Genomic DNA, 27,169 nt, shown 5'->3' on the forward strand with positions numbered 1-27,169 from the left:
ATACATATTTTTTGTAACACTAAACAATATTAGTTTATCATTAAATTGATATAGACGCCTGACAAAAAATTAGTCATCCATGTAATTTTTTCAGTTAATAATGTAACACCTCCTTTAGCATGAATCACTTCATGAATTCCCATTAGCAGGGATTCAACTGGATCTCTTAAGTAGTTTATCTCAATATTAGGCCATTCTGAAAACAGTTTAGCTCAAAAATCATTTTTGTGGATATTGTTTTTGTTGCGTTTTCACTTTCCATTCAAGTCCCATTTATATTCTCCATAGGATGTAAGTCTGGCGACGCCTTGGTCGGCCAATTTAAACACCTTACCATTTTCTGGAGCCAGGGTAAAACAGTAGAGGCTTTGTGAACTGGACAGTTGTTATCCTAGAATACTGGAGTATTTCAAATCATGAATGTCATAGAAATACCACAGCAAAAGGCACCCAGTGATCATCCAGTGTGTTTCATCTTGGTTGGTATATTTCAAGTAGGAAACCCAGTTCTTCCCCAAAGCATCACTGACTCACCACCCTGAATGAAATGCATTATTCCTTTTCCTTGGTGCCTGGCATTAACAATTGGATTTGTCAAACTGCATCAACTTTCCAGTCATCGACAGTCCAATTTTTAGTCTTGTTAGCCAAGTATTTTTATGTGCAGCTGTTCAGATTAGTTAAGGGGTTAGCTGTGGTCCTGGAGTAACGTGCATGGATGTATGTAAAGTCACATTTCGAGATTGAGCCTGTGTGCTGCCACAAAAAAGTGCACTGCTCATAGCTGGCTGCTGTGATGGGAAAAAAGGCTGAACATTGTAAACTTGGGCACTACCTCTTCAGTGAAAGAAAACTTAAACAGAAGAAATATAAAATTAAGAATAAAAAAAATTAAAGGAAGCCAAAGAAATTGTATAAATAGTAACAAATAAATACATATTTTTTTTGTAACACTAAACAATATTAGCTGCAATGAAACAGTCACACTGAAATTGTAGTGATCAGTCTTTGGCTGTCCAGAGTATAAATAGACATTTATTTTGCAGACCCAGACAGACTCAAGATAACTATGTTATGCAATTCTCTTTGCAGTGTTCTCTCAGAAATCATTTGATATATTTTTTAAAACATATACTGTTTAAAACAGTTCTTGTCATGTTCAAAATTGTTTTTAGTGTATAGTATAGTAATTAATATTCACCATATCATGCAAGGAAGCCACAGGCTTTTGCTGCATTAGCAAAAAAAAAAAAAACCACCAAGTAGATAAATTATGCTTTCCTTCTCACACATGTAACTATCCAGTTGAACTTTGAATTTATTCAAACTGTCAGCCTCAACTACCATTTCGGGAAATTTGTTCCAACAATAGACTCGCTAGCTAAAAGAAAACTTCCTACAATCTAATCCAAACCTTAATCCCTGTAATTTGAATTTATGGCCCTTATTTCTGCAATCCTTTATAATAGTGAGAATTCCACCTTCATTCATTTTACTAATCTCTTTCGAGGCTTTTAAACTTTTGAGGTATCTGGTTGCCAAGCTCTGTAGTCCTCATAATCAGTCTTTACTCATGCGGTTGTCCTTTTGTCAAACTCACTGTTCAAGTTTGTCCATCTTTGGACCCTGTTCAATAAGCTCGATGTCTTTTTTTCAGATGAGTCTCCATGCTTGAACACACTATTCTAGATGTGGTCTTACAATTGCCTTATACAGTGGGATTAGGACCTCCCTGTTTCTACAGGATAGCATTCGATAAAACACCATGGACTTTCCTGTTTGTTTGTATTGTAACTTCCAGATCCCTTTCCTGGTCTGCTGTATTTAATTTAACCCTACCAAGTATATAATTTATTTGTGGGTTGTTATTCTCCAAGTGTAAGTAAGACCTTGCATTTAGCAGCATTAAAACATAGTTGCCACATCATCCCTCATCTGCTATCCCTTTGTCAATATCATTTATGAAAATGAAAAATGAGTGGTCCAAGAACTGATCCTTGAGGGACCCATCCCCACTCCTGACATTACACCGATTTGATTTTAATTTACTATATGCAATTTTTGTAGCTAAAGTGATTGTGATCAGTTTAACACAGACTTCCAGTCTAAATTCTGCTGTTGATTTTGACTTGCAATATTCCTTAAAAACTGTCTTATTACTGTTCTTTCTGAAACACCAACAAAAAAAAATTGATCTACTTCTTTAATGGGATGTTCTTTAGAACTCCAAATGACATCACTCCTTTTTTTCCACTCAAATCTTTTCTGTACCAAATCTTTCATGAAGAAACCCTTTGCTTCATTCACAGTTGGTATACAGATAACTAGAGAAAACAGGCTACCCTTATACTCTAACTTCATTGCCGTAAGCAGACGAACGTGAAGATATGTATTTAATCTGTTATGTGCCCCACAAGTGACTAATTTTTTTTGTTTGATGTCTGTGACATTTGTTACTTTGATTTTATTTAAAATTGATATTATACACGGACTAAGACACTTATACTACTAGTATACAGTGAAACCTGCCAAATTAGAGAAAACAGCAGTAAAATTTTCCACCTATCTGTGGCAACTACACACTAACTATTGTCGTTTTGCTACCACATGAGGCTTTTTGAAACATTTTATTTCTGATCCTGATTGCTGAAAAAACTACATATAGGAATCTCCACTCTACCAGTGGTTTTGGATAACAGTTTCACAATTCTTGCTTTTTTTTTTTTTTTTTTTTTTTAATGAATACATATACGAGCTGGATTTCTGAAAATCCATGTTTTTGATGAAAGTGCACACATAGCCTAAGTATCCAAAGGCAATCCTTGGATACTCTATCCTGGTTTTACAGGATAGAGCAAAAGAGATTTTTGTGATTTATGTTCTGTATTTCAATATCCACTAAGAATACATCAATATTTAAAAACCAAAGACAAAATTTATGTAAATAAACAAAATATTATATAATCCATAATGTATACCTCTACTAGCATAGGGAAGGGAGCAAGTATACATTATGATTTATTTCATATTTTCATCATATGGCCTAAATGTAAAACAAAATACAACAATGTTAAAATTCAAGTTAACTAAATTTTTAAAACTAACAGGTGGCCAAATTTGAAAAGAGGATGCTGCATACTTATCAATTTATGTCTCGTTTATACTGTGGATAGCTAGACACTGAGGTCAAGGCAATGTCACCAGTAGCAGGAACGGTTGGTTTATAAATTTCAATACTGTATTAGATGCATCATGAGTCGCTGTGTAAAAATTGGTTCAAGCATTCACACCTTTTGATGACTTTTTTGAAAAATTGGATTCAATTTACTCAATACTTAATAAATTCATTAAATATAAATGAAGTCTCGTGAATACAAAGCTGACTTTCCTTTGTAGTCCTTCCGATTTTTCACAATCAGGATTAGTACTTCATTTCATTATACTACAGCTTAAGCAGTTGCATAAATATTGATGTAATCCACAAAGGTAGTCAAAGTTTCTATTGCAAAACTAATATTCTAATGACAGTGCCAGAATTTTCCTTATGGAAACTGAACAAGCAATCTGTTCTAGCAAAAAACGGCAGGATAGGCTACTTGGGACAAAATTTTTAAAGGTGCAATTTTCAAAAAAGTACTGGATTTTTAAATGCTGCATTTATGAGATTATGCTGTATGTGGTTCAGTCCTGACTCCTGTAGATCTAGGGACAATTCCAGACTTAGATAATCTCTGATCTTGTTATACATGTTTTTAAAGGATCTAAAATTAACTTCTTAGTGTCTATGAACATTCAATAATTGCATGTATTTTAAGGCTTGCCGGTAACTTATTGCATCTCTTGGTAAATCTTCCTTTCTGGTGCATGGTGCAGAGAATTCAACTTTGTTTATGTTCTACCATCTTATATACACATGCATTGGTACTATATACAGTAGGGTTCCGCTTTGCAGCATTCCACTTCTCGGCTGTTCATTATGTTTGGTACTTTTTTCGGCATGACATGCTCAGCAGCAGAGTCTGAAATGGACTCGGCCATTTTATTGCCGGTGATTAAGTCTGTTTACAGCGTATGATAGTGTTAATGTTTTTAGGCTTTTATATGTATTCACAATTGAAAGGAAAAAGACTATATGCCTTTTTTTTTTCTTAACCTGCCATATAAGTGGGCCCTACTGTACAGAGTGGACTAGAAATTGACATCAATATTTATTGAGGGAATGGTTCATTAAAATACAAGAATAGCCTAACACTGTTTGAAGCAGGAGCAAGGGGTTTTGAGTTAGAGCATTAAGCAGATTAGTGACATAATTTATGCTTGTGTTTTGTTTTGCAAATATCATGAAGCAGGGTATGCAAATCAGATTCTTGCACAAAATGTTATGTAAAATAGTACTGTATTTTTTTTTTTATAAAACACATGATGAAAATGTAAGGCTGCAACAAACAGTGTTACTGTGGTATATAACTTCATTACGTGTGTGGCAAGTAGAATGTTATTCTCAGAATATACAGACATTCACTTAATGTATGGTGTATGTGAAAAAAATGTTAAGAGCTGCAGCTTGTTGGAAAATGTCCAGTACGAGCACTGTTTTCCAACAAGGCAATGCCATAATATACTGTATTTCCCTACGGATAAGATGCACCTTTTTTCGAAAAATTTGGGGTTTAAAAACGGGGTGCGTCTTATACAGTGGATGTAGATTTTTTTTTTTACTTACATTTCCCGCTTGTCTTTGCGCTCATTGTTTCGCACTTGTTATCGATATATTAGGTTACGTTTTGCCACGTTCTGCCCAGAAATGGCTCAGAAAAGATTTTCATACAGTGCTGAATTCAAGTTAAAAGTGATCCAGTTTGCAAAAGTGAATGGAAATCGTGCTGCTGGACGTAAGTTTGGTCTTCCTCCAACTGAGAAAACAATCAGAGACTGGCTACGGGAAGAAGAAACTATGGAAATGCCACGGCAGAAGAAGGCCATTAGAGGCAAGCCAGCAAAATGGCCTGATTTAGAGAGGGAATTGAAGATATGGATTGAGGAGCAAAGGGCAATTGGAATTCCTGTGTCCACAAAGATGGTTCAACATGAGGCAAGAAGATTTTTTTTTTTTTTTTTTTTTTTGATTTGGTAGTTGTTGGCGCATCGGCTTCTGTGGCCATATTGCACCTCCCAAGGTTTTTGCACTACAGTACTTTGATCCAAGCCCGAGGCGGGAATCGAACCCGCGACCTTTGGGTTGCCGGGTAGGTACTTAACCCACTCGGCTAGCCCGGTCGGCTAGGCAAGAAGAATTGCTGATGATAAAGTTACTGATTTCAAAGGAGGACACAATTGGTGCTTCAGGTTCATGAAACAGAATGGACTAAGCACGCGTACATGCACTAGACTTGCCCAAAAGATGCCTGAAAGCTATGAGCAGAAGGTCCTTGAATTTCATCATTTTGTCATTCAATGTTGGAAGACACATCAGTTTGAGTTGGGACAGATTGCAAATATGGACATGGAAAGTCCCCCTTCAATTTGATGTCTCAAGTAACAGAACTGCTGATAAGAAGAGGGTGAAAACTGTAACTGTGAAGACAAGTGGACATGAAAAGTCATTATACAGTTGTTCTAGCTTGTTGTGCTGACGGAACCAAGCTGCCTCCTATGCTGATTTTCAAACGCAAAACAATGCCAAAAGAAGACATTCCTCAAGGAGTGATTATCCACATTCATGACAAGGGTTGGATTGATCAAAATGGGATGAAGATCTGGTTTGAGAAAGTTTGGAGCACTAGACCAGGTGGGCTCTTACGCAAACCTGCCCTATTGGCGCTTGATCAGTTCTGGGCACACATAACAAAAAATACAAGGAAGATTGCTGCAGAGCAAAAAACAAAACTTGCCGTCATACTTGGAGGCTTGACATCCCAGCTCCAACCACTTGATGTCAGCATTAAAAAACCCTTCAAAGCTGCCATGAGAGACGAATGGAACCAATGGATGAAGTCTTCTGGGGACAATTTGACACCAGCAGGAAGAGTGAAGAAACCAACTATAGGAGAAGTTTGTACCTGGGTGAAAGGATCCTGGGATAATATCAAGATTGAGATCGTTGTCAAGTCATTTAAGAAGTGTCATTTCAAATGAAATTGATGGAACTGAGGACGAGGCAATATATGAAGACAGTGATTCGTCATCAGACACAGATGAGGACAAACTAATGGATGGGAGTTTTGACAGTGATGAGGAATTGTATGAAATTTATGATAAATAAAACTTGAGTTCAATAACTTTATGTAATACATTTTTTTTTCAAATTTCGGGCCTCAAAATGAAGGTGCGTCTTATACATGGGGAAATATGGTAATTGGTGGTGTTTGTCAATGTCCACCATAATTTGAGGGAATGGGGTACAGTGAAAGGGCATTGTGACCAGGGCTGGCCCAATCATATTCTACACAAGTAGAGAAAGAGGTCCTGGATATTGTAACATTAGATCCCTCCACCTGTAAACAGAGTTCCTACAAAAACAGGTCATCCCAAAACCTTCGTTTGGTGCACACTGCATGAACACAGGCTGTATGCATACCATATGCAGATAATTCAAGCATTGCAATCAGGAGATTGCACATGCAAATGAGCAATTTTGTTTATGGATACTTAATCGTATCAACAGCCCCATCTTGTCAGTATCCTATGGATTAACGATGCAACATTTACAACATGCACAATCTCACACATGGTCAGTGGAAAATCCTCACACCATTTGGCAATTCCATTTCCAACTGGGGTTCAGCATCAGTATGTGGGCCAGCATTGTAGGAGATAACTTTATTCATCACAAATGCTGATCATTACTTAGTTTTACAGAGGACATTGCCACTACTTCTGGAAGATGTTCCTTTAAGTGTACATGCCAATATGTGGTTTCAGCACGATGGAGCACCTCCCCATTTTGGAAAGGTAAGAACATTCTTTAGTGAGCATTACCAGAATTGTGGATTGGTTATGGACCAATTTCTTGGCAGCCACACTCTCCTGACCTTAACACATTGGATTTTTATCTGTGGGATCACAGGAAACAAACTGTTTATGCTACAGAAGTTAACAACCAAGATAACTTGTTGAATCACATCTACGAAGCTGTTGCTATTAAAACCACAGTTCTACTCGCATTTGAACGGGATTCCTTCTCATGCTGGTTGAAGCCTCTTCTTCTATCACACTACATTCATTTCTAACATTTTTTGTAATATTTCTTTTGATCATGCTCCAGTTTGATTTCAGTACTATTAAAGTACTCATTTACTCCTGCTGTGTACAACATTGCATTTGAGTGCTCTTCAATTCTTAGCTAAAAATTTTAATCACTGAACAAATTTTTACATAAATAAAACAATTCTAATTAAAGTAATTTTTATGATTGCTTTTCATAAGTTTACAGTCTGTTTGTTTGTAGCTCTGTCACGTCTGCATTGTCGGACATGGAGAGCTCTTGCACTTTGGTGTATGTTGTTGTTATTTGGTTTTTAGGAGCATTAGCAACTAAGGCCATATTGCTCCGGTGCATATGCGGTGGTCATTTCCTGACCTTTCCGCACCTCCGTATTTGGTGGTCACGGGCTGAAACCCCAGTCTGATCAAGAAGCGTGTGCTACGCACTGCTGCTCCTGCCCACCTGGCTACTGAGGCACCACTTTGGTGTATGTTAGAAAACTATGAATGACAATATATATGACAATTTATGCAGGTTTTTCAGCTCAATTGCATCTGTATTACTGCATGCAATTGAGAGCTTGAATCAGTATGATTTATATTTTTCGGCTAAGGTAAAGAAAGCCAACACGAGAAACGTCAGATAACTTATGCGGAAAATTAGTTTCCCGACACCGGACGCTAGCGGTGCTCGCTCGGTAAATAGACGGTAGGTGTTATCTGTCTGGAGCCAAAATCAAGAAGGATATATTGATTGACAGGTAGGCGTAGCAAACGATGAAATGATTGGTGGTGGGCACGACAGATGACAAGCTACCATGTAGTCGTGGTTGGCATTATAATGTGTATTTATGAGTAAAAGAACGGGTGCATAATAGTTTTGTGATGAACAGTAAACCGGTAATAGCAGCGATGAATCTTTTAAAGTTGAAAGAAATTTGTAAGGAAAATAAAACTTTGGTTGATTTTTTGATGAAAACTAAATTAATAAAAGTTTTGCTCCGTTCATTTTTATGTTCCGCTTTGTTTTTTTCTCATTATTAAAAGAGAGATTTTTGGAGTTCATGAGTTTTTTTACTATATTGTTGATTTAGGTTTGGTTACGGGAAGAGTAAAAGGAAAAAGGTTTCTTTATATTTCGTGGTTAGGAAATAGGAAAAGAAAAAGATTTATATATAGTGAATAGCTATTCAAGTGTTGATTGATGTTATGATACATGTGTATCCGCACGAGTGTCTGGGGTTAAGGTCGTGATGAGATCACAAATCAAAACCAACCTCACCCTCATTGCCACTAGACTGCCATGCTTTAATTTGAACTAATTCTGCTGTTTTTAACTGAAATTGTTATAAAATTTAGCATAAGTTTTAGTTTTTTTAATTTGAATTAGTTGACATCCAAAGTAGAGAATGGCACTTGTTTGGTGATTTATTATTTTATTTCTTCCCACCATTCTTAACATAACAACGGAAGGAATACATATCTGTAACCCATAAGTATGACAAACAAACTACCTTTCTCTTTTTGAAATGAATGCACAATTTGTGAATACAAAGGAAATAGTGTTCAGTTGCCAAAAGTAAAAACCAAGTTTAACTGAATTGCCTTTAAGAGCATTTTATTTATGTTTTACAAAACAGTTTTGGAACAAATTAGAAGACTAGAGTATTTCAAATTTATGAAACCTTATGTGTGCAGAAACATTGCTATAGTTCTCTGTGTGCCAACTGTTCCTTTACTTCATCATTTGAAATTTTTATGTTCTGTTTTTCTTTCTTTTCCTTCTTTTCCATGTCCTTGAGCTCAAGTGGTGACTCCTCAAGACATTCTGCATAAAAACAAAATTTTATACATTTACACTTTGCATACAATTTTAATCCTGTTAATTTACTAAAATATATTAATGGGTTGGAGATTTTTGTATGAAATTTAGAGCATAAAGCTACAGAAATGTTTAACATTATACGAATTGTAATAGAATCATTTTGAACATAGCCATATAAATAAAGCAGTTTGTTTATAGGGATCTAAAGCTGTAAATCGATTGATGATTTCCCTCAAATAAGCCTGTTTATTCTCACCATCTGGTTGGTGCTTTTTCAGAGATTTTTTCCTCAATGGTGATGGGTACATCTAGTGGACAACTCACTTGGGCTTCACTGTACAATATGGGAGATGTGAAAAAGTGTAAGTCAAAGAGGGAATGCTTGTGGGCCCTCAGATCACAGAGCTTTTGTATAATGAAAACTCTGAAAAATGCCCCAATCTATTAGAACTAAAAGAAATGGCTTCGGAAACTTTTTGGGTGCAAAGATGAAGTATATAAACTGCTCTATGCATAAATATGTGGGATGTCATATTTTACTGAAACTTGATTTCTTGCATTTGCATTTAAACTTCTGTCCTAAACTTGGTACAGTCAGTGATGAGCAGGGGGTATATGTTGTCAGACAACTGCTGGATGTTGTTGGACAAACTGTATCACAGAAAATCACCTGCACAAAATTTTTAAATTATACACTTTTTTTTACAATAGTGTATGTATGTATTGTATCACTTTAACTGTGTATAAAGTGTATTAGGTTTAGGCTGTATAAGAGATAAAAATACTTAACTCTGTAGTATCAGTGCCACACCTGTAAGGTGTAACTCAAAAATGACAAGTCCACAATTTTTGGCGGAAGATAAAAATGTGATTTTTCTGTACACATTCCTAAATAAAAAAAAATGTTTATATACCATAAAAACTTCATCACTTGTGAATTTTGCAAATAATGTTTTTTGTGTGCATTGTGGCTTGCATAAATGTTCAAAATGCATTTGTTTGATGGGAGATATATATCTGTAAATGGAATCCAATAAAAGACTCCACCTGATATAGCTAATTGCCATAAATATCTTCCCAAAGGGTAAAATGCATAATTCATCATCATTAGCCATTTTCAATCCACTGCAGGATGAAGGCCTCTCTGGCAACTTTCCAGTTCCTTCTCTTTTGTGCAATGGCCATCCATTTACTACACATAAACTCATGAATTTCATCTATCCATCTTCGCCATTGTCTTCCAGGCTTTCTTCTAGATTCTCTTGGGTACCATTCTGTTATTTTCTTAGTCCATCTGTCATCATGACTTCGAGCCATGTGTCCTCCCAAGACTATGTTAGTTCTTTAGTTTTGATAACAATGTCCTTTACTGGAGTTTGCTGCCTAATCCATGTGTTTCTCTTCTTATCTAGCAGTCTGATTCCCAATATAATTCGTTCCATTCTTCGCTGTGTAGTTCTCAGCTTCTCTTCCATTCTTTTCGTGAGTGCCCAAGTTTCACTTCCATAAGTCACGGCGGGGAGTATACATTGGTTCATTATTTTACATTTCAGACATATTGGGATATTGCTCCTCAGTATGTGACTATATTTCCTGAATGCTATCCATCCAAATTTATTCTTCTCTTGACATCCAGCCATTTATCATTATTACATCTAATAGCTTGTCCCAGATAAGTATATGACTCCACCTTTTCAATTATTGCTCCTATAATCATTATGTCCCTTTCTGAGGCATTCTTGTTCATCATTACTTTTGTTTTATTCATCTTTAGTCCAAAATCCTTACTAACTGTGCATAACTGATTAAGATTTTCCTCTAATTCTTTGGGATCGTGGCTTATGAACACAATGTCATCTGCAAATCGTAAATGGTTTAGGTACTCTCCATTCACATTGACTCCTTTCTGTGACCAGTCTAATCTTCTGAAAGCTTCCTCAAGGGAAGCAGAGATGTGTCTCCTTGTCGAACTCTTTTCTCGATTTTAAATTTCCTACCGTCTTTGTCTAGTCTAATAAAAGAGGTAGCGTTTTCATATATATTCTTCAAAATCATAATATATGGGGTATCTATGCCTTGTCTTATCTATGGAGTCAAATGCCAGGCATTTGACTCCATAGATATATATTCATTTGCTTTCTCCATTAGCTCTGATATTTCGTGAAGGTGTTCCATAGTTTAGAATCCTTTCCTAAAGCCAGCTTGCTCTTTTGGTTGATTCTCATCAAGTATTCTTTCTAATCTGTTAGTAATGACCCTTGTGAACAATTTGTAGATGTGGAATAACAAGCTAATTGGTCTATAATTTCTAATTTCTGATTTATCTCCTTTCTTATGCAGCAAAACTATGATTGCATTATTCCACTGCTTAGGCATCAACACCTTTTCTAATGCACTTTGTGAAGAGCCTTGCCAGTTTTTGTATGTCTCTTACTCCCAATTTTAACAACTCTACAGTAACTTCATCTTCCCCCAGGGCTTTCTGATTCTTCATTTTCTTACATCGCATGTTCTACCTCATCAGGAAGAATATCGAGTATGTCGCATGTATTACTAATTTATGATCCATCTTCCCCACTGCTGGCATCATTCCCTCGCCCCTTGTATAATTCTCTATAGTAGCCTTCTGCTATTTATAAGTAAACCATCGCTATTCTTCAGTTTCAGTATTCATTTGTTCTTCTGTATTGCTGCTGATTTAAGTCCTTTGTTTTCCTTTAATGCTTGTTCTACTTTTCTTTTGTTAAATCTTCTATGTCCTCTCTGAGTCTCTTTCTAATAACTTTGCATAACTCAGTATACTCAATTTTCTCCCTGTCAGTGTTTTTCTTGCTTTTTCATTTGTCTTCTTCGGTTCATCATGACAAGTGTTTCTTGACTAATTTTTTCTTCTTTGGATTTCTTTTTCCCTATAGGTTTCTTGGGCTTTATCACTTTAAGAAAGTTGTAATATTCCTCATGGATATCTTGGTCCTGAGCAGTCTGCAGAAGCTCAAACTTGTTCTTAAGTTCCAGTACATACTGCTTTTCTCCTCTTCTGTTATCTCAAAGACCTTTATATTATTTACTCGGGTCAGTTTTTTCCTTTCCTACATCTATATCAAGTGTACATCTTACCATTCTGTGATCACTTCCAACATTTACCTTATTCAGGACGGTAACATCATTCACAATATATCTTCTGTTAGTGAGGATGAAGTCGATTTCATTAGTGGTTAATCCATTTGGACTCTTCCATGTCCACTTTCTGTTCACCCTTTTCTTGAAAAAAAAAAAAAAGGGTTCATTACTGACAGTCCTTGAGATTCTGCAAATTCCACAAGTCTTTCATTTCACCTCTTTCAACAATTCCAAAATTTCCTATGGTTCCCCTTTCTGCACTGTTTTGTCTTTTTCCAACCTTAGCATTGAAGTCCCCCATAATAATAGTGTAGTGGGTTTTCTGCTCATCTAGAAGACTCAATTTCGGTGTACATTTCTTCAACCTCTTCATCATCATGGCTTGATGTTGGTGTATAAATCATTATAACCTTATATCTTTATGGACCAGAAACCAAACTCTACCTTCGCTCCTTTCACTGTTTCCATTGGTGTACAGCAGATTTCTACTTAACTTATAAGTGATTCATTTCTTCTTCTTCTTTCAGCCAAACCGATGATATTTCAATTCACATTTTCTAGTTCCTTTTCCAGCTCTAATATCCTGTGTTCACCGATGAACGATCTTACATTGTAACAGGCCAAGTTCAGTTTCTGTGCATGGAAGTGTTGTTGTACCCAGAGATTCTTAGCACCCTCTGCTTCTGCTCTGATCCTCTCGCTGCCATGAGAGGGGGGAGTGAAAGCCGCTGGGGGCTGAAATGCATAATTAATGGTAATATATGAGAAACCATGCAAATGGCAATCATGACAACCAAACATACATTTCATTGCATTTACGTGCACAAACTGAAATAATAAGTTAACATAACAGTATTATGTACTGTAAATCAGCAAAATAAGTTCTCAATATTTTGCTGTTCCTCCTTGCAACAATCTGGCATAGAGGAAATCAACTTCTGGATATACGGTTGCCCAATTTCGTGGTACCACACCCTTACAATGCTCTCCTGCAGCTGAATCTTACTTGTTGTCTTCTTCTGAGTAATTTTGGACGACATTATGTGTCAGCAATTTTCAATAGGGTTCAAATCTGACTGTCCGGGCTAATTCACCACTGTAATGCCGATTTTTGCCTTCTGACATCACTTCCCATCCAAGCCATGCAGGTTGAATTTCGATTCGTCAGAAAAGATGACGGTGTCCACTGCTCTTTTATCCGTGAAACATACATTTTAGCCCAAGCAAGTTGCTTCTTCTTGGGCTGATAGGCATACAAGACCACATTCCAAAAGCCATCTTTGGATAGTTCAGCAGCCTATTTTATCAGCGGTACCACTCTTAGAAAGCCCTGCCTGGGACAGAGCAGCAGCTACACTTTTTTTCTTGGTGTCAACTGAATATATGGATCTATGCTTACACCTCCGAAAAACAAGATACTAATGAGTGTGTATATCATTCCAACGGTGTATTTATAGAAATGGCTGATGCAATACCTTTGCTTTGCGACAAACAAAATGACTAATCAAACTATCTTATAGGTTTCACTACAAATGTTACTTTTTTTTAAGGTGATGCAGTGTTTTTGCTCGCCACTGTATATCACTGATTGCAATCTCCCACATGATCTAACGATTATTAATGGTTCTAACTGTTGTAACTATGTGTTTCTGAAGGACATGTTATTATTTTTGAATAATAAAAATAGGACAGCTCAGGAGAGAGAAACTTTTCAATGTTATCTGAATTTCCCAGGTGGCCAAACTTTAGTTGAGGATTTTGAGCACTCAAGTTGTCTAATTGTGATGTTGGACTAATGAAAATCTCATGAAAGTGGATCTAGTCATCCATAAGGCCAGACTGCATATGATCAATTGTATTTGTAATAGCATTTAACCATAAGTAGTTTTCTGCAAAATTTGTGTTCCATTTGCTGAGTGCTAAAGAACTGGCTTTCTGTGTGCAGGGACTTGAAAGCACTGGCCCGGAAGGACAGAAACATCTTTCCCAAGGTCATACCAAGGGATAAAATCTGGATTTATGTTCATTACACAAAAATAAAGCTAATAGTGAAAAGTCCATCTCCACATCAAAAAAAGCAAAATAATTCAAATCAAACATGAGGAGCATGCTGACTGTTTTCTTTGACAGTGAAGGAATTGTTCACCAGAAGTTCCTTCAGGTCAAATACCTGAAGGGGATGTTAGGAGAAACTGTCCAGACGTATGGCGGCCTCAGTATTGGCTTCTGCATCACAACAATGTGCCAGTTCAAACCTTCCCTATTCTTCTCACCAGATCCCCTGTGACATCTTCCTTTTTCCCCAATACAAAAATTCAATTAAAAGGACAAACATTCTGAGATTCAAGCTGAATCTCAGAAAGTGGCAGCTAGCATCACACACACACACACACCAAGAGATCCAGAAGTGCTGGGATCAGTGTATAAACTCTGGAGGGGATAACACTGACATATAAATAATGGCAATTAAATTAATTTCATTGCCTCAGTCCAGAATATATATACATACATACATACATATATATATATATATATATTAGGTCAAAGTCCCAATTGATTTTTGTTTTGCGAGTGGTAGTGAAAATTTTTATTATTTTGGGTATATAATTATATTCTCTTATAAATATATTCTCTTAGCTAGTACTGAATTTATCCATAATTGGAAGGCTTCAACCTTCTTACCATCATGTTATGATGGTAAGAAAGCTTAAAAAAGAAGTTGAGCAATATCTTGATATTACTTTTTTGAAAAATGTAAAGCTGAATTTTGAGTATAACCTGTATTTGAAGACATTATGCTTCTTAGTTCCTGGTTGGATATAATATTTAATACTTATTTAAATTGCCATATCTGGCAATTTAAATATTAAGTATTATTTAAATTTTCAGTCAACAGGCATATACTCATACACTTTTCTAATCTATTTATCTATATTTCATTATGGTTGCTGGGTATTTTTGCTATTACCAGCAGTGATAGCAAAAATCTAAATCCGGATCCAAAAACTAGTACAATATATTCATTTTTTTTTTTTTTTTTTTTTGTTCTTTTTTAGCTGTTCTTATTTTTATTAATTATATAATATAATTGAAGCCATAAGACATGATGCTTCTTAGTTCCTGATTGGGTATAATATTTAATACTTAAAATTTACTTTGTCATACCTAGCAATTTAAATATTATACCCAACCAGAAACAAAGAAGAATCATGTCTTATGGCTTCAAATACAGGTTATACTCTAAATTCAGCTTTACACTTTCCAAAAAACAGTTATATCAAGATTTGCTCAATCTCTGTTTTAAACTTTGTTACCATCATAACATCCCCATTAAAGCCTTCCAATTATGGATAAATTCAGTACTAGCTAAGATACTCACATAACTATAAAACATCAATGCCACATGGATAACCATCTGCTAGATTAAAATCCCATTTTTAAAAATAAAGAAACAACTGGCAGATCTGCACAAATATTTTGTCATCAGTCCTGTGGATAAAGCCTAGTGCAACTATACCATTATCTGTAAAGCCAGAACTAAATTCCAGTGCCACCTGCAAGTTTATTACCAATAACAGCAGTGCAAGCACTAAGAAATTAATTGCTTTCAATAAGAAATTAAAAATTAGCATTAATAATTACAAATTTCCATATATTTACTTCATACCTAAGTTCCATAAAAACCCCACAGGTTTCAGATTCATCACTTCTTGTAAGTACAGTTACGTTCATAAACCGAGAAAACTTTAGAACTGTTGCTTAAACCTATTACAGACATTAGCAAAGGCATACAAATAAATAAATAAATTTTCTGTTTATACTCTGGGACGACCAAACATCCGTCCAAATTTTTTTTTTTTTTTTTTGGCTGATGCTATATAAGCAAGCTTATATAACATCAGCCAAAAAAAAAAAAAATTTCCTCATTTCACCCATCCACTCGTTCCAAATGTTTGTCTAGTTCTGCCTTGAATCTATCAAATTCTAAAACGACAGAATTTTGTTCCAGCAATCAACCACCCGCTGGCTAAAGGCCTTCCACACATCTATCCCACAACTGTCTTTCCTCAATTTGAATTTATGCCCTCTCAGACGATTATTCTGAGCAAGAAGAAGAATCCCATCAGCATTGAGCATGCTCAAACCATTCAAGGCTTTATACACCTCAATCGGATCACCTTGCAGGTGCCTAGTCTCCAGACACTGTAATTTGCAAAACTTGAGCCTTTCTTTGTAAGACCAATCCTTTGTTCCATTGTTGGAACAAAGGATTGTTCTTACAAAGAAAGAACAATCTTGTTGCCCTGCTCTGTACTTGTTCCAACATCTATATATCCTTAAAATGAGGCCTCCAGACCTGTACAGAGTACTCAAGGTGTGGCCTGACCATTGCCTTATACAAGGGGGATAATTAGGTGATTATCCCCTTATCCCAGTTAGAAAAATTCCCGTATATCATTGACAAGAAACCATGAGCTATTCTTGCAGACCATCTGCACTGCTCAGAAAACTTCTTATCAGCCTGCACAATTACCTTTCATTCTCTACCATTGTCAGTCTAGTACCACACAGTTAATACATTACTCTGGAGTTCTTGCTACCCACATGCAGTACTTTACATTGGTCAATGTTAAACTTCAGTTGCCAACTGTCAAGCCCATCTGCTTAACTTTTCTAGATCCTATTGCAGCAGCATACTGTCATTAACAACCCTGTTGACCTTCATATCATCTGCAAACTTGGACATTAAGCCTGTTATACCACCATCAATATCATTAATAAATACAGAAAACAACAATGGACCCAATGCTGAACCCTGGGGAACTCCATTAATAACATTAATCCATGAAGAGGAGTGGCCATTGATTACCACTGTCTTCTCCCACTCAACCATCCCTTTATCCACAGCAGCAATTTGCCTCCAATGGCACACTGCTCCAATTTGCGCAGCAGTCTTCATTGGGCAACAGTATCAAAAGCAAGCAGGATTAGCTTTATATATTTATGCACTGTATAGATTTATACAGTGAATGGAGTTATATTAAATTTTGTGAAGAACAATGCGACTCAATGAATATTTTTATTAACAGGACCCACATATAGTATGCGCATCCTCTATTTACAGTAATCATTTCAATAATAAACAAATAAAAACACGAAATCATTTCCAAATTTGAAGTTTAATTAATCGTAGGCCTCACTGTGCACCAGGCAGTGACACATTTTGCATTCCACTGAATATCTGGTAGTTGGTTGCCATTGGCAACCGGCATGTTGGCAACTTCCCAATATACATTTTTTATGGGTGAAACGAATCAAAGTCACAGTAAAGTGCGCAGTGCCGATTTCATCATTGAACACGATGAGTGTGTAGCCACAATGTAGCATCTTTTTATTAATCGCCCAAATTCCCATTAAGTAACTAAATAATATCAGTGTTAAGTTATCAACAGTGTAATTATGTAATTACAAATTAATTGCAAATTGAGCCTGAACTTGGTAAGTTAAAGTTATATTATGAGGTGATGTGTAAGTAAAACATTATTTCCACGACACATGATTTTGTGGAATTTGATTGGATCGTGGCCTCCATACTTCCCGATGAAGTAAATCGCTTAACAGTGAATAAACTTCAGAAACTTAAGTTTTTCACAATTCTCTCTCCAAGAAAGAAAGAAAAAAAAAAATCCAATAAACCCACAAAAGCCTTGCTAATGTGAGTGACCAACCCACAAATTCCAGTCAATATCTGGGAAATTAAAATCCCTGTACAGTTGTTTATTATACTCATCAGAGCCATTAGGCCTATAACACACTCCTACTCTTAATTTTGCTTTCCCAATACTTATGTCACACTTAACTGACTCAACACTGCTCTGTCCACCCATGTCGACTGGCTGTATTTCCTTGGATTTTGTGCTTCTCAACTAATAGCATAACCCCTCCTCCCTTCCTATCCTGTCTATCCTTCCTGTAAACATTGTAGTCCCCAAATTCCATTTCTGCATTCCTTATATCTGTGTGACACACCATGTCTCTGATATCCTATCTGGCAGCAGAATAATTAATAATAATATACAATTTATAATGTGTTTTTAATACAATAAAATAAAATTTATAATACAATTTATAAATGCCCTAAATAATGGCAATATCACTCCTGTTCAAACATTTGACTTTAATAGTCTATTTACTAGCATAGACCTAACTAACTTAAAATCAGTCAGGAATGAACTTTACAATAACTACAAACACATTATAAATTGTAATTCTGTGTATTGGAAGAATCTCAATCTCTGCATTTCCAATAATTACATATTTGATGGAAAAACTGTATGCTTAACCAAAGGTATCCCCTGCTAGCTGTGTCATAGCTAACTATATCTCTACTGGTTTGAGACCTGTCTACCCTCAGACAAAGTTTTACAGATATATAGATGATTTGTTAGTAATCAACTACCCTACATTTCTGAAAAATAATCTTTAAATACAAAATACTTATTTGGACATTCTGCTTTTCTTAAGCTTGCCAAGCTTCCCACCAGTCGGTCAAAGGCACCCTTGAAGTCTATAAAAATTCCCAGAACATACCTGGCATCGCTCAATTCCACAGCTTGGATCAATCTATGTGCAGCATCTTCAGTACTTTTCCCTTTGTTAATGCCAAATTGGCTTAAGGAACACAGATTTATTTTCATACCTAATCAATAGTCAGTCGGTGACCAACTTTTATAAACTTTGCCGAGAACTGATAGAAGAGCAATGGGTCAATATGCTCCAGTCTCATTTAACCATCGGTCCGTACCTTTTATTATTAACCTCAACATGGGCCTCCTTCCAACTCCTAGGAAAAGCACCCCGCCTCAAACATTTGTTATACATTTCTAAGAATATATCAGGATTTAGCAGAAATGCCTGTTTCATAACCTTTACTTCTATCTTGTCAGGGCCTAGTGACTTACCATCCTTAACTCAGTCCACTGCCAACCTGACTTCATCCATAGAGAATTCATCATCCTCTGCTGTAACAGATCTGTACCGTACATTTTGTACCTTCATTTGAATGTGCAACTGCGTGGTCTGACTTTCCTCAATTTCTGGAAAGAGATCATCCAATATCCTGTTCAGTCACTCCAATTAGCGGTTTGATTATCTTCAACACCAATAGTACTTGTTAAGTTCATCATTCCTTTTTTTATTAGTAATAATTTTAAAAATATGGGTAGCAGTAACCCCAGAGTAACATACCGACTGTGTGGTACTACACTGACAGTGGCAGAGAATGAAAGACCTGGGGGGATAATTGATCGGTCAGATATGAAGTGTTCTGAGCAGTGCCAACAGGTTGCAAGAGGTAATGGTCTCTTGTCAATGATATACAAGAATTTTGCTAGCAGGGATAAAGAGGTGATTGCCCCTTGTACAAGGCAATGGTCAGGCCACACCTTGAGCACTGCATACAGGTCTGGAAGCATCTTTTAGGAAGGATGTAGAGCTGCTGGAACAAGTAGAAAAAGAGAAAAGGGGTACAACGAGATTGGTGAGAGGAACAAAGGGTTGCTATTAACAAGAAAGTCAAGTTGTGTAATTTTCAGCATCTGGAGACTAGGCACTTGCGAGGTGATCTTATTGAGATTTATAAGGCCTTGAATGGTTTGAGCAAGCTCAATGGTGATGGAATTCTTCCTCTTGCTCAGATTACTCACCTGAGTGGACATTAATTCAAATTGAGGAAAAAACTGTAGAATAGATGTGCAGATATTTGCCTTTAGCCAGCAGATGGTTGATAGTTGGAATAAACTTCCATCTGTTGTAGTGGAGGTCAACAACTTAAATAAGTTCAAGTCAGAACTAGACAAACTTTTGGAGTGAATGGACGGGTGAAATGGGAAGGGTGTTTTTTTTTTTTTTTTTTTTTTGTTGCTGTTTTTGTCTATATAAGCTTGTTTTCTTGCATCATATGCCTCTATTAATGCTAATGCTAAAATTTTTATATTGAATTTCAGTATATAATCCAACAATAGTCAGCCAAAATGCCTGAATTTCATCTTGCCTTTTGATTGAACATTTCTGCAAAAAAAAATGCAATTTAGACAATTGCATAAGTTTTCAATGTTCTTTATACCGTAATAACAAAACTTTAGCACTTCCTAAGAAACTGGCAGTGACTATTTTAAACTTTTTCTAGGCTGCTTTTTCAACTCATTCACATCAAAGTTGGTCTCTGTAACTTCTATTTGTTAACCAGGCCAATAAAAAGTTATGAATTTACATATCCACAGGTGATTCTGCAGAGAGACAAAAAAAAAAAAAAAAAAAAAAAGTCTGCTACAAAGAATAAAGCAATAACCAAATAATACCATCATCTCCTTTCCTGAGTGCACGATCAATACATAAAAACTTCTTTAGCGGCATATCTTGATGATTAAAGTACCAGTCCTCTAAGTCACTTTCGTGCCTCTCCAATAGTGCTTCACACTAAGAGGAAAACAGTGCTAATTCATTTTCTGTTGAAATGAATAAATAAATATATACCTGAATATATATATATATATATATATATATAAAAGCCTAGGGAAATCTTTGGCTATTTTTTTTTTATTTTTTAAATCAATGTTTTTTTGAATAGCACTACAAATTAGATTCAAGCAAAAGGCAACAACTGAAAATCACTGAAATTTTGTGATTTTTTTTTATAATTAAATATATGAAAATGCTTATTTAAAAAATTGTTAATTACAAGCACTATGCATTGCCATAAAAATGCAATGTAAAGCATAACATAACATCAATAATACAGTCAAAGCTCTTTATAGAAACCCTCTTTTTTTTTTTTTTTAACATCCCAAAACATTATGATGTCATACAGTTGTTGGTCCCGGCCAATTTCTCATTAATCTAATGCTATTTTACGTTCAATATAATAACCTTGAAAATAAAAGGATTTCTCTCAAACAACCATAAATTTCTATCTCTTAATCTGAATTTTTACTTTCTTATTACAATATTCAATTTAAAAATGACAAATGCTTTAAATATAATGAGGAATTGCAGCCTGACTGAGAAATAGTTTTTTAAGATTTTCCATGCCCTTTTCTCACAGTGCAGTAATCAAATGAACAACGGCTAGAAGTCAGTTACAATGTATGTTTTTATTGGTATGGCTCAAAAAAAAAAGCAGATAGCTTTGCCAATCGCAGAAATTAGGATTTTGTAAGCTGTAGATCTATCTATGTATATCTACAGTCTTAGGATGTAGATATACATTCTAAGACTGACATTGCCAAACAGTTCTGCATTCCTAAGAGTAACCAGTTCACTATTTTGAAAGGTCAGAAAAAGATTGAAAGTTTAGAGAACTCTGCTGCTACACCGGGTAGAATTTGAGCATGAAAAGCAAAGTATCTGGATCTTGTAAAGGTAATTTTGGAATAGTTAATGATGATGCATGCAAAAAAGTTCCTGTAGATGGTAACCTTTTAAAAGCTAAGGTTGAATTATTTGCATATCAAATGGATATTGAAGAATTTAAAAGTTCAGATGGATGGTTCTAAAAAATTAACTCATCAAATGCCTGTCTTTCAAAAAGGTGTGTGATGAAAGTGCAGCCGTGGACAGTGACACTACAAAAGAATGGAAGGAAAATCATTTAAAAAATGTTTTTGCTGAAATGTGACCACAAAAACATCTTCGATGCTGATGAAACTGGACTCGAAATTGTTATAGGATAAAACACATTTAAAGGTGAGAAATGTAGTGGAGGAAACAGGCCAAAAAACAGATTACTGTTTGTTCTCCTAGCAGCAAACATTGCTGGCACAGAGAAGCTTCCTCCTCCTTTAATCATTGAGAAAGCCCAGAAGCTTCAATGCTTTAAAGGGTTGAAGACATTACCGACTATGTATTAAGCAAACCAAAAGGTGTGATGACATTACAAATCTATGAAAAATGGATCAGTGACTTAGATCGCAGGATGAGTAAGAAAAATAGTAAAATTCTACTGTTTGTGGATAACTGCATTCCTCATTGTCAAATAAACTACCTATGTGCAATCACTGTTGAGTACCTACTACCAAATGTGACATCAGTTCTTCAGCCACTTGATCAAGATGTAATCCAGTTTAAGAAAAACTACCAATGAATGCTATTAAATAAAATTGTCTTGAAAGCAAAATTTAGTGTGAAATCAACATCCTGCAGGCAATGAATTTATGTGTTTAAGCAGGGAATGAAAATGATTAAAAATTTAACGCCAACTGCTTCAGACACTCAGGATTTACCACCTTGAATGATTCAATGTGTGAAGTTTTGCATGCTTCTTCCTCTATTAATTCAATACTGTAGTATTAAATATCAAATTGTAGTATATAATTAATATTCAATTAATTTAAATTGAATATTAATTTAATATTCAAGCTTTTATTTGTTTTGTTGGGGATTTTATGAATGATGGAAATAACATCCTTCTGATATAATTTGTTATTTATTTGGATTTTAGGAGCATTAGCAACTAAGGCTATATTGTTCCGGGGATATTCGGTGGTCATTCCCTGACCTTTCCGCATCCTCCGTATTTGGTGGTCACGGGCTCGAACCCCAGTCTGATCAAGAAGTGTGTGCTACGCACTGCTGCTCCTGCCCACCTGGCTACGGAGGCACCACTCTGATATAATGACCTTTTTTCTCATTCCGCTGGAGCAGAGGTTCTTAACCTTTTGCTTTAAGCAAGCAAGATTTTGCAGCTTACAATACATGCGAGTGCCATATGTTAAAATACATTAGAACCCAGATAAGAAGTTTTCCAAGGGACTGGAGGTTTAGAACTTCTTAGAAGGGGATGTGATCTAAGGGTATGAAATATTAACTACACAAATAAAAATGGAAAGATACACATTGATAAGTTAATGATGATTTTTAAGTACTATTTTAATATTGAATTTATAAATATTGTACTCTGCTTATGGGAAACATTTTATTTATTTGCAAACTCATTACGAAGTTGAAAGAAGAGCTCCTTTCGAGTTTCAACATACCTTAAAATGTCACAGTTACAATTCACTAAGTAATTCAGAATTCTTCTCAACGTCCACGTATCCAATTATGTTGTTGTTATTTGGTTTTTAGGAGCATTAGCAACTAAGTCCATATTGCTCCGAGGATATGTGGTGGTCATTTCCTGACCTTTCCGCATCCTCCGTATTTGGTGGTCACGGGCTCGAACCCCGGTCTGATCGAGAAGTGTGTGCTATGCACTGCTGCTCCTGCCCACCTGGCTATGGAGGCGCCAAATCCAATTATGGATATCGATGAAAGCAATTGCAATATGTCATTTCCGTTATATCAAAATGTTTATACTAAAAAGGTTTTAACGCTGAAAGCCTCAGACTATGGAAAATTCACTAATCGAACAAGATAGTGCTTAGCATCATTTCTGTTATATCTCATATTGTGAATGCCTTCACAATGAGTTGCCCTGATACTGAACTACAGATAACCCTCGTATAACACAGTAGTGCGGTTCCTATAAAATGTTGTGTTGTGCGAAACCGTGTTATACAGGACTAAGAAAAAGTACAAAAAGGGGATTATGTTCCAAAAGCTAACAAAAATGCACAATTTCGTTAACAAAACTACATCATTCTAGATTGTGTATTTTCTACACTCTCTTTAAAAAAAAAATCAGTAATCTGGGTTTGTTTACTTTTGTTTGATAAATCTTTGTGAATTTTATCGTATGGAACTAAGGATTTTTGAAGCTCCCTTCTGAACTCCTTTCATTCAAGAATCTGCATTGAAAACATAAGATTCTAATTGCTTGGCTAACTTTATGCCTTCCCGTATGCTTTTTAGTGTAAAATTTGGAAATTTAGAATTTATCTGCTCTATCATCCTCTGAATTGATTTGGTTTTACCTCCGATGCCATTTCCACCAATCCACTTCGTCAGCCTCCTTTATACGTTACTCTGTATATTGTCTATAAATTGCATTTGTCCTGAGGTCGATTTTCTGTTTTGCTGGACGAAAAACCAGAGATTCCAGGAGAAAAAAACCACACTAACCTCGCCTGAGCAAGCCACATTGTGAAAAAGCTCCATAAAAATTCCTCCCGTCATCGACGGGATTCGAACTCAGGTCTTTTCCACCCAGTGTGGGGAGGAGGGCGATTCTATCAACTGTGCTACCCAGGAGGGCTTCAGTAGTCATATCATCGAATCCTTCCCCTCCTACTGACATAGCAAGTTCTACTATCGCACCAATTACATTTTCTGCCAGCTCGGCCATATTTCCTGAATGAACTGACTCTAGCCATACATTTTTCCACACTCATTTAACGTTAATGGTTTTACTTCTTTCAGCGATAAAGCTATTATTCTGGTACAGTCCACAATTGAAAAATGTTTCCATGCCTCCATTACTTCAATAGATTCGGAATAAATTTTTTTCCAAAATCCATTGTAACGATTTTCTAGAGTAATGAGTTTTAAAAGTGGATATAATGCCTTGATCTAATGGCCAAATGAAAGAAGCTGTACTTACCTAGTACAACTGTGGTGGTAGGAACATAACTTCACAACGTTTGGATGACTTAAATTTTTTGGATGGTCTGGTGTGCTATCCAATAATAATAAAACTTTGAAAAATCTAGATTTTTCCACAAGTTCAATAGCACAGAACATAACACAGGGATTTCCTAACAAAATAAAATACAGGGATTTTTCAATAACTGTTTTTGACTAGCGCGTCAACAGCGGGGATTCAAAAAGAGCGGAAATGTTGAAAAATTACATCCAACATAATAGCAGGGTTCCCCCTACACAAAAGCTCAAAAATACCCTGTTATGCAAGATTTACAAAGATTCTCTAACAGTGCTAGTGCAAAACTGTTATATAAATGTTATATGTTTTATGTAAAACTGTTATACAAAACTGTTATATGTTGTGCAAGGATTGCCACAATTTATCAATCGTGTTAGAGAGAAACCGTATTATATGGGGGTTGCCTGTACTTCAAATAAGCAACGCTTTTTGACAGTGTATTCTCGAATAGGCAACACTTCGCCAATGGAATCTCAGCAGATACTACCACCCCACCACCCCTGGGTGATGGTATCTGCTGAGGATAAATAACCTTAGTGTTCTCCATTGGCAAAGCATTGCTTATTGGAGGTAGTGCAATATCAGGGCAACTCGTGAAGGCATTCACAATATGAGATAAAACAAAAACGATGCCATTCCACCTACTTCGGTGGTTTACTATGAATAAAATGATGCGTGGCACTAACCAGTTCAATTACCAAATGTTTATATCGTTTAATATTAAAAATAAATTTCTATATTGACAAAATGTATTAAGTGGAAAAACGTCATTATAATAATACACTGTGTTCTTTGTCTCAAACTTTTTATGCGGGAAAACCTTTTACCTGGGAAACTTCTTAAGCAGTAAAATAATACATTACAACATATTGAGATGAATTGGGATTTAAGAAACCAAACCTAGTACAGGGGAAAACTTATGCGGGAATTTCTTATCCTGGTTCTACTGTATAATTTTTTAGTCGTTTTACGCATACAAGAATTATATTTCTCAATTAAAATTTTTAATTGAGAAATATAATTCGATGATGCTCACCAACCTGGTGCTCGCGAGCATAAGGTTAAGAATCCCTGCCCTGGAGGGTCGTTAAACAGAAGTGGCCTCACATTAATCCCACTTGCTACACTAATTCATCCTGTCCATTAATGGACTTTATCTTTTAGAATGCTTGATCCAACAAAGGAGCTTCCCATTAATTCTAAATTGTTACAGTTTATATAATAGCTTTTCGTGAGGAATGGTAATGGGGGAACTGCTGGAATGAGCTGCAGGTTTCATTCTTTACTTTAGAGTACTGTGTACAGGTCTGGATGCCTCATTTTAGAATAAGTACAGAGAAGGGCAATGAGACTGATGAGTGGAACAAAGGGTTGATGTTACCAAGAAAGGCATAAGTTCTGCAAATTGTAGTGCCTGGAGACCAGGCACCTGCAAGGTGATCTAATGGAAGTATATAAGGTCTTGGATGGATTGAGCAAGCTCAATGCTGATGGGATTCTTCCTCTTCCTCAGATTATTCACCAGAGGGGACTTAATTCAAACTGAGGAAAGACAACTGTAGAACAGATGTGCAGAAATTTGTCTATCAACTGTGCGGGTGATTGATAGTTGGAATAAACTTTCATCTGTCATAGTGGAGGTCGAAAACTTAAATAAGTCAAGGTAGAACTAGACAAGCATTTGGAGTGAACGGATGGATGAAATGGGAAGTTTTTTTTTTTTTCTTTGGCTGCTTGCTTTCTTGCATCATATGCCTCTCTACTAATGCTAATGGGTATCATCAAATGATTAGTACTACTAACTGAAAATCATATGATTATGTTCCTTGAAAGATACTACATAGTACTTCACATATTTCCTACATCAACATTTCGGTTAGTAACAATTGTTCTCTAGCTAGGGACATTCCGAATGATATTTAGTATTTATTATTCTTCTTTGAGAGACTGTTTTGAATAATTTTATTCAATCAAATTCAAATTAGCTTTTAATGTAGATATATAATGATACTCGATTAACAACATTCTTTTCTTACATTTCTTGATGTCCCATAGGTGTGTGTGTGTGTGTGTGTGTGTGTGTGTGTGTGTGTGTGTGTGTGTGTTTATTTTAAAGTGAGTTCACAAATGCATCCCAATGGGCAGATTTTGACAAAATTTTACATTTGGGTCTTTAAGAAAGATGTCAAGCCATCCTAAAATTAAATAAATTGTAGAACTAAGATTGTTATTGGTTACCGGGGTTTTTTTAAGGAGCATTAGCAACTAAGGCCATATTGCGGTGGTCATTCTCTGACCTTTCCACATCCTCCGTATTTGGTGGTTCACGGGCTCAAACGTAGAACTAAGAGAAATTTGATACTTTTTTTCTCCCATAAAATTTCAAATCTCTATACATAAATAGAAGTACGTTCCAGAGGTTT

The 27,169-nt window shown here is 35.8% G+C and overlaps 1 protein-coding gene across 1 annotated transcript in view; it reads right to left on the reverse strand.

Annotated features, from left to right (window-relative positions):
• Window positions 1-8,873: 8,873 nt before the first annotated feature.
• CNPYb (FGF signaling regulator protein canopy b) overlaps window positions 8,874-27,169 on the reverse strand; it is a 150,863-nt gene continuing 132,567 nt past the window's right edge. The window contains exons 5-6 of the mRNA XM_090377045.1: window positions 20,509-20,626; window positions 8,874-9,031 (exon numbers count right to left, since the gene is read on the reverse strand). Of these exons, the coding sequence (XP_090233171.1) occupies window positions 8,910-9,031; window positions 20,509-20,626 (240 nt within the window). The 3' untranslated portion in view covers window positions 8,874-8,909. The remainder of the gene's footprint in view (window positions 9,032-20,508; window positions 20,627-27,169) is intronic.

This window comes from Mastigoproctus giganteus, chromosome 7 (genome assembly GCF_048544385.1).
Source record: "Mastigoproctus giganteus isolate SK-2022 chromosome 7, ASM4854438v1, whole genome shotgun sequence".
NCBI classification, from domain to species: Eukaryota; Metazoa; Arthropoda; class Arachnida; order Uropygi; family Thelyphonidae; genus Mastigoproctus; species Mastigoproctus giganteus.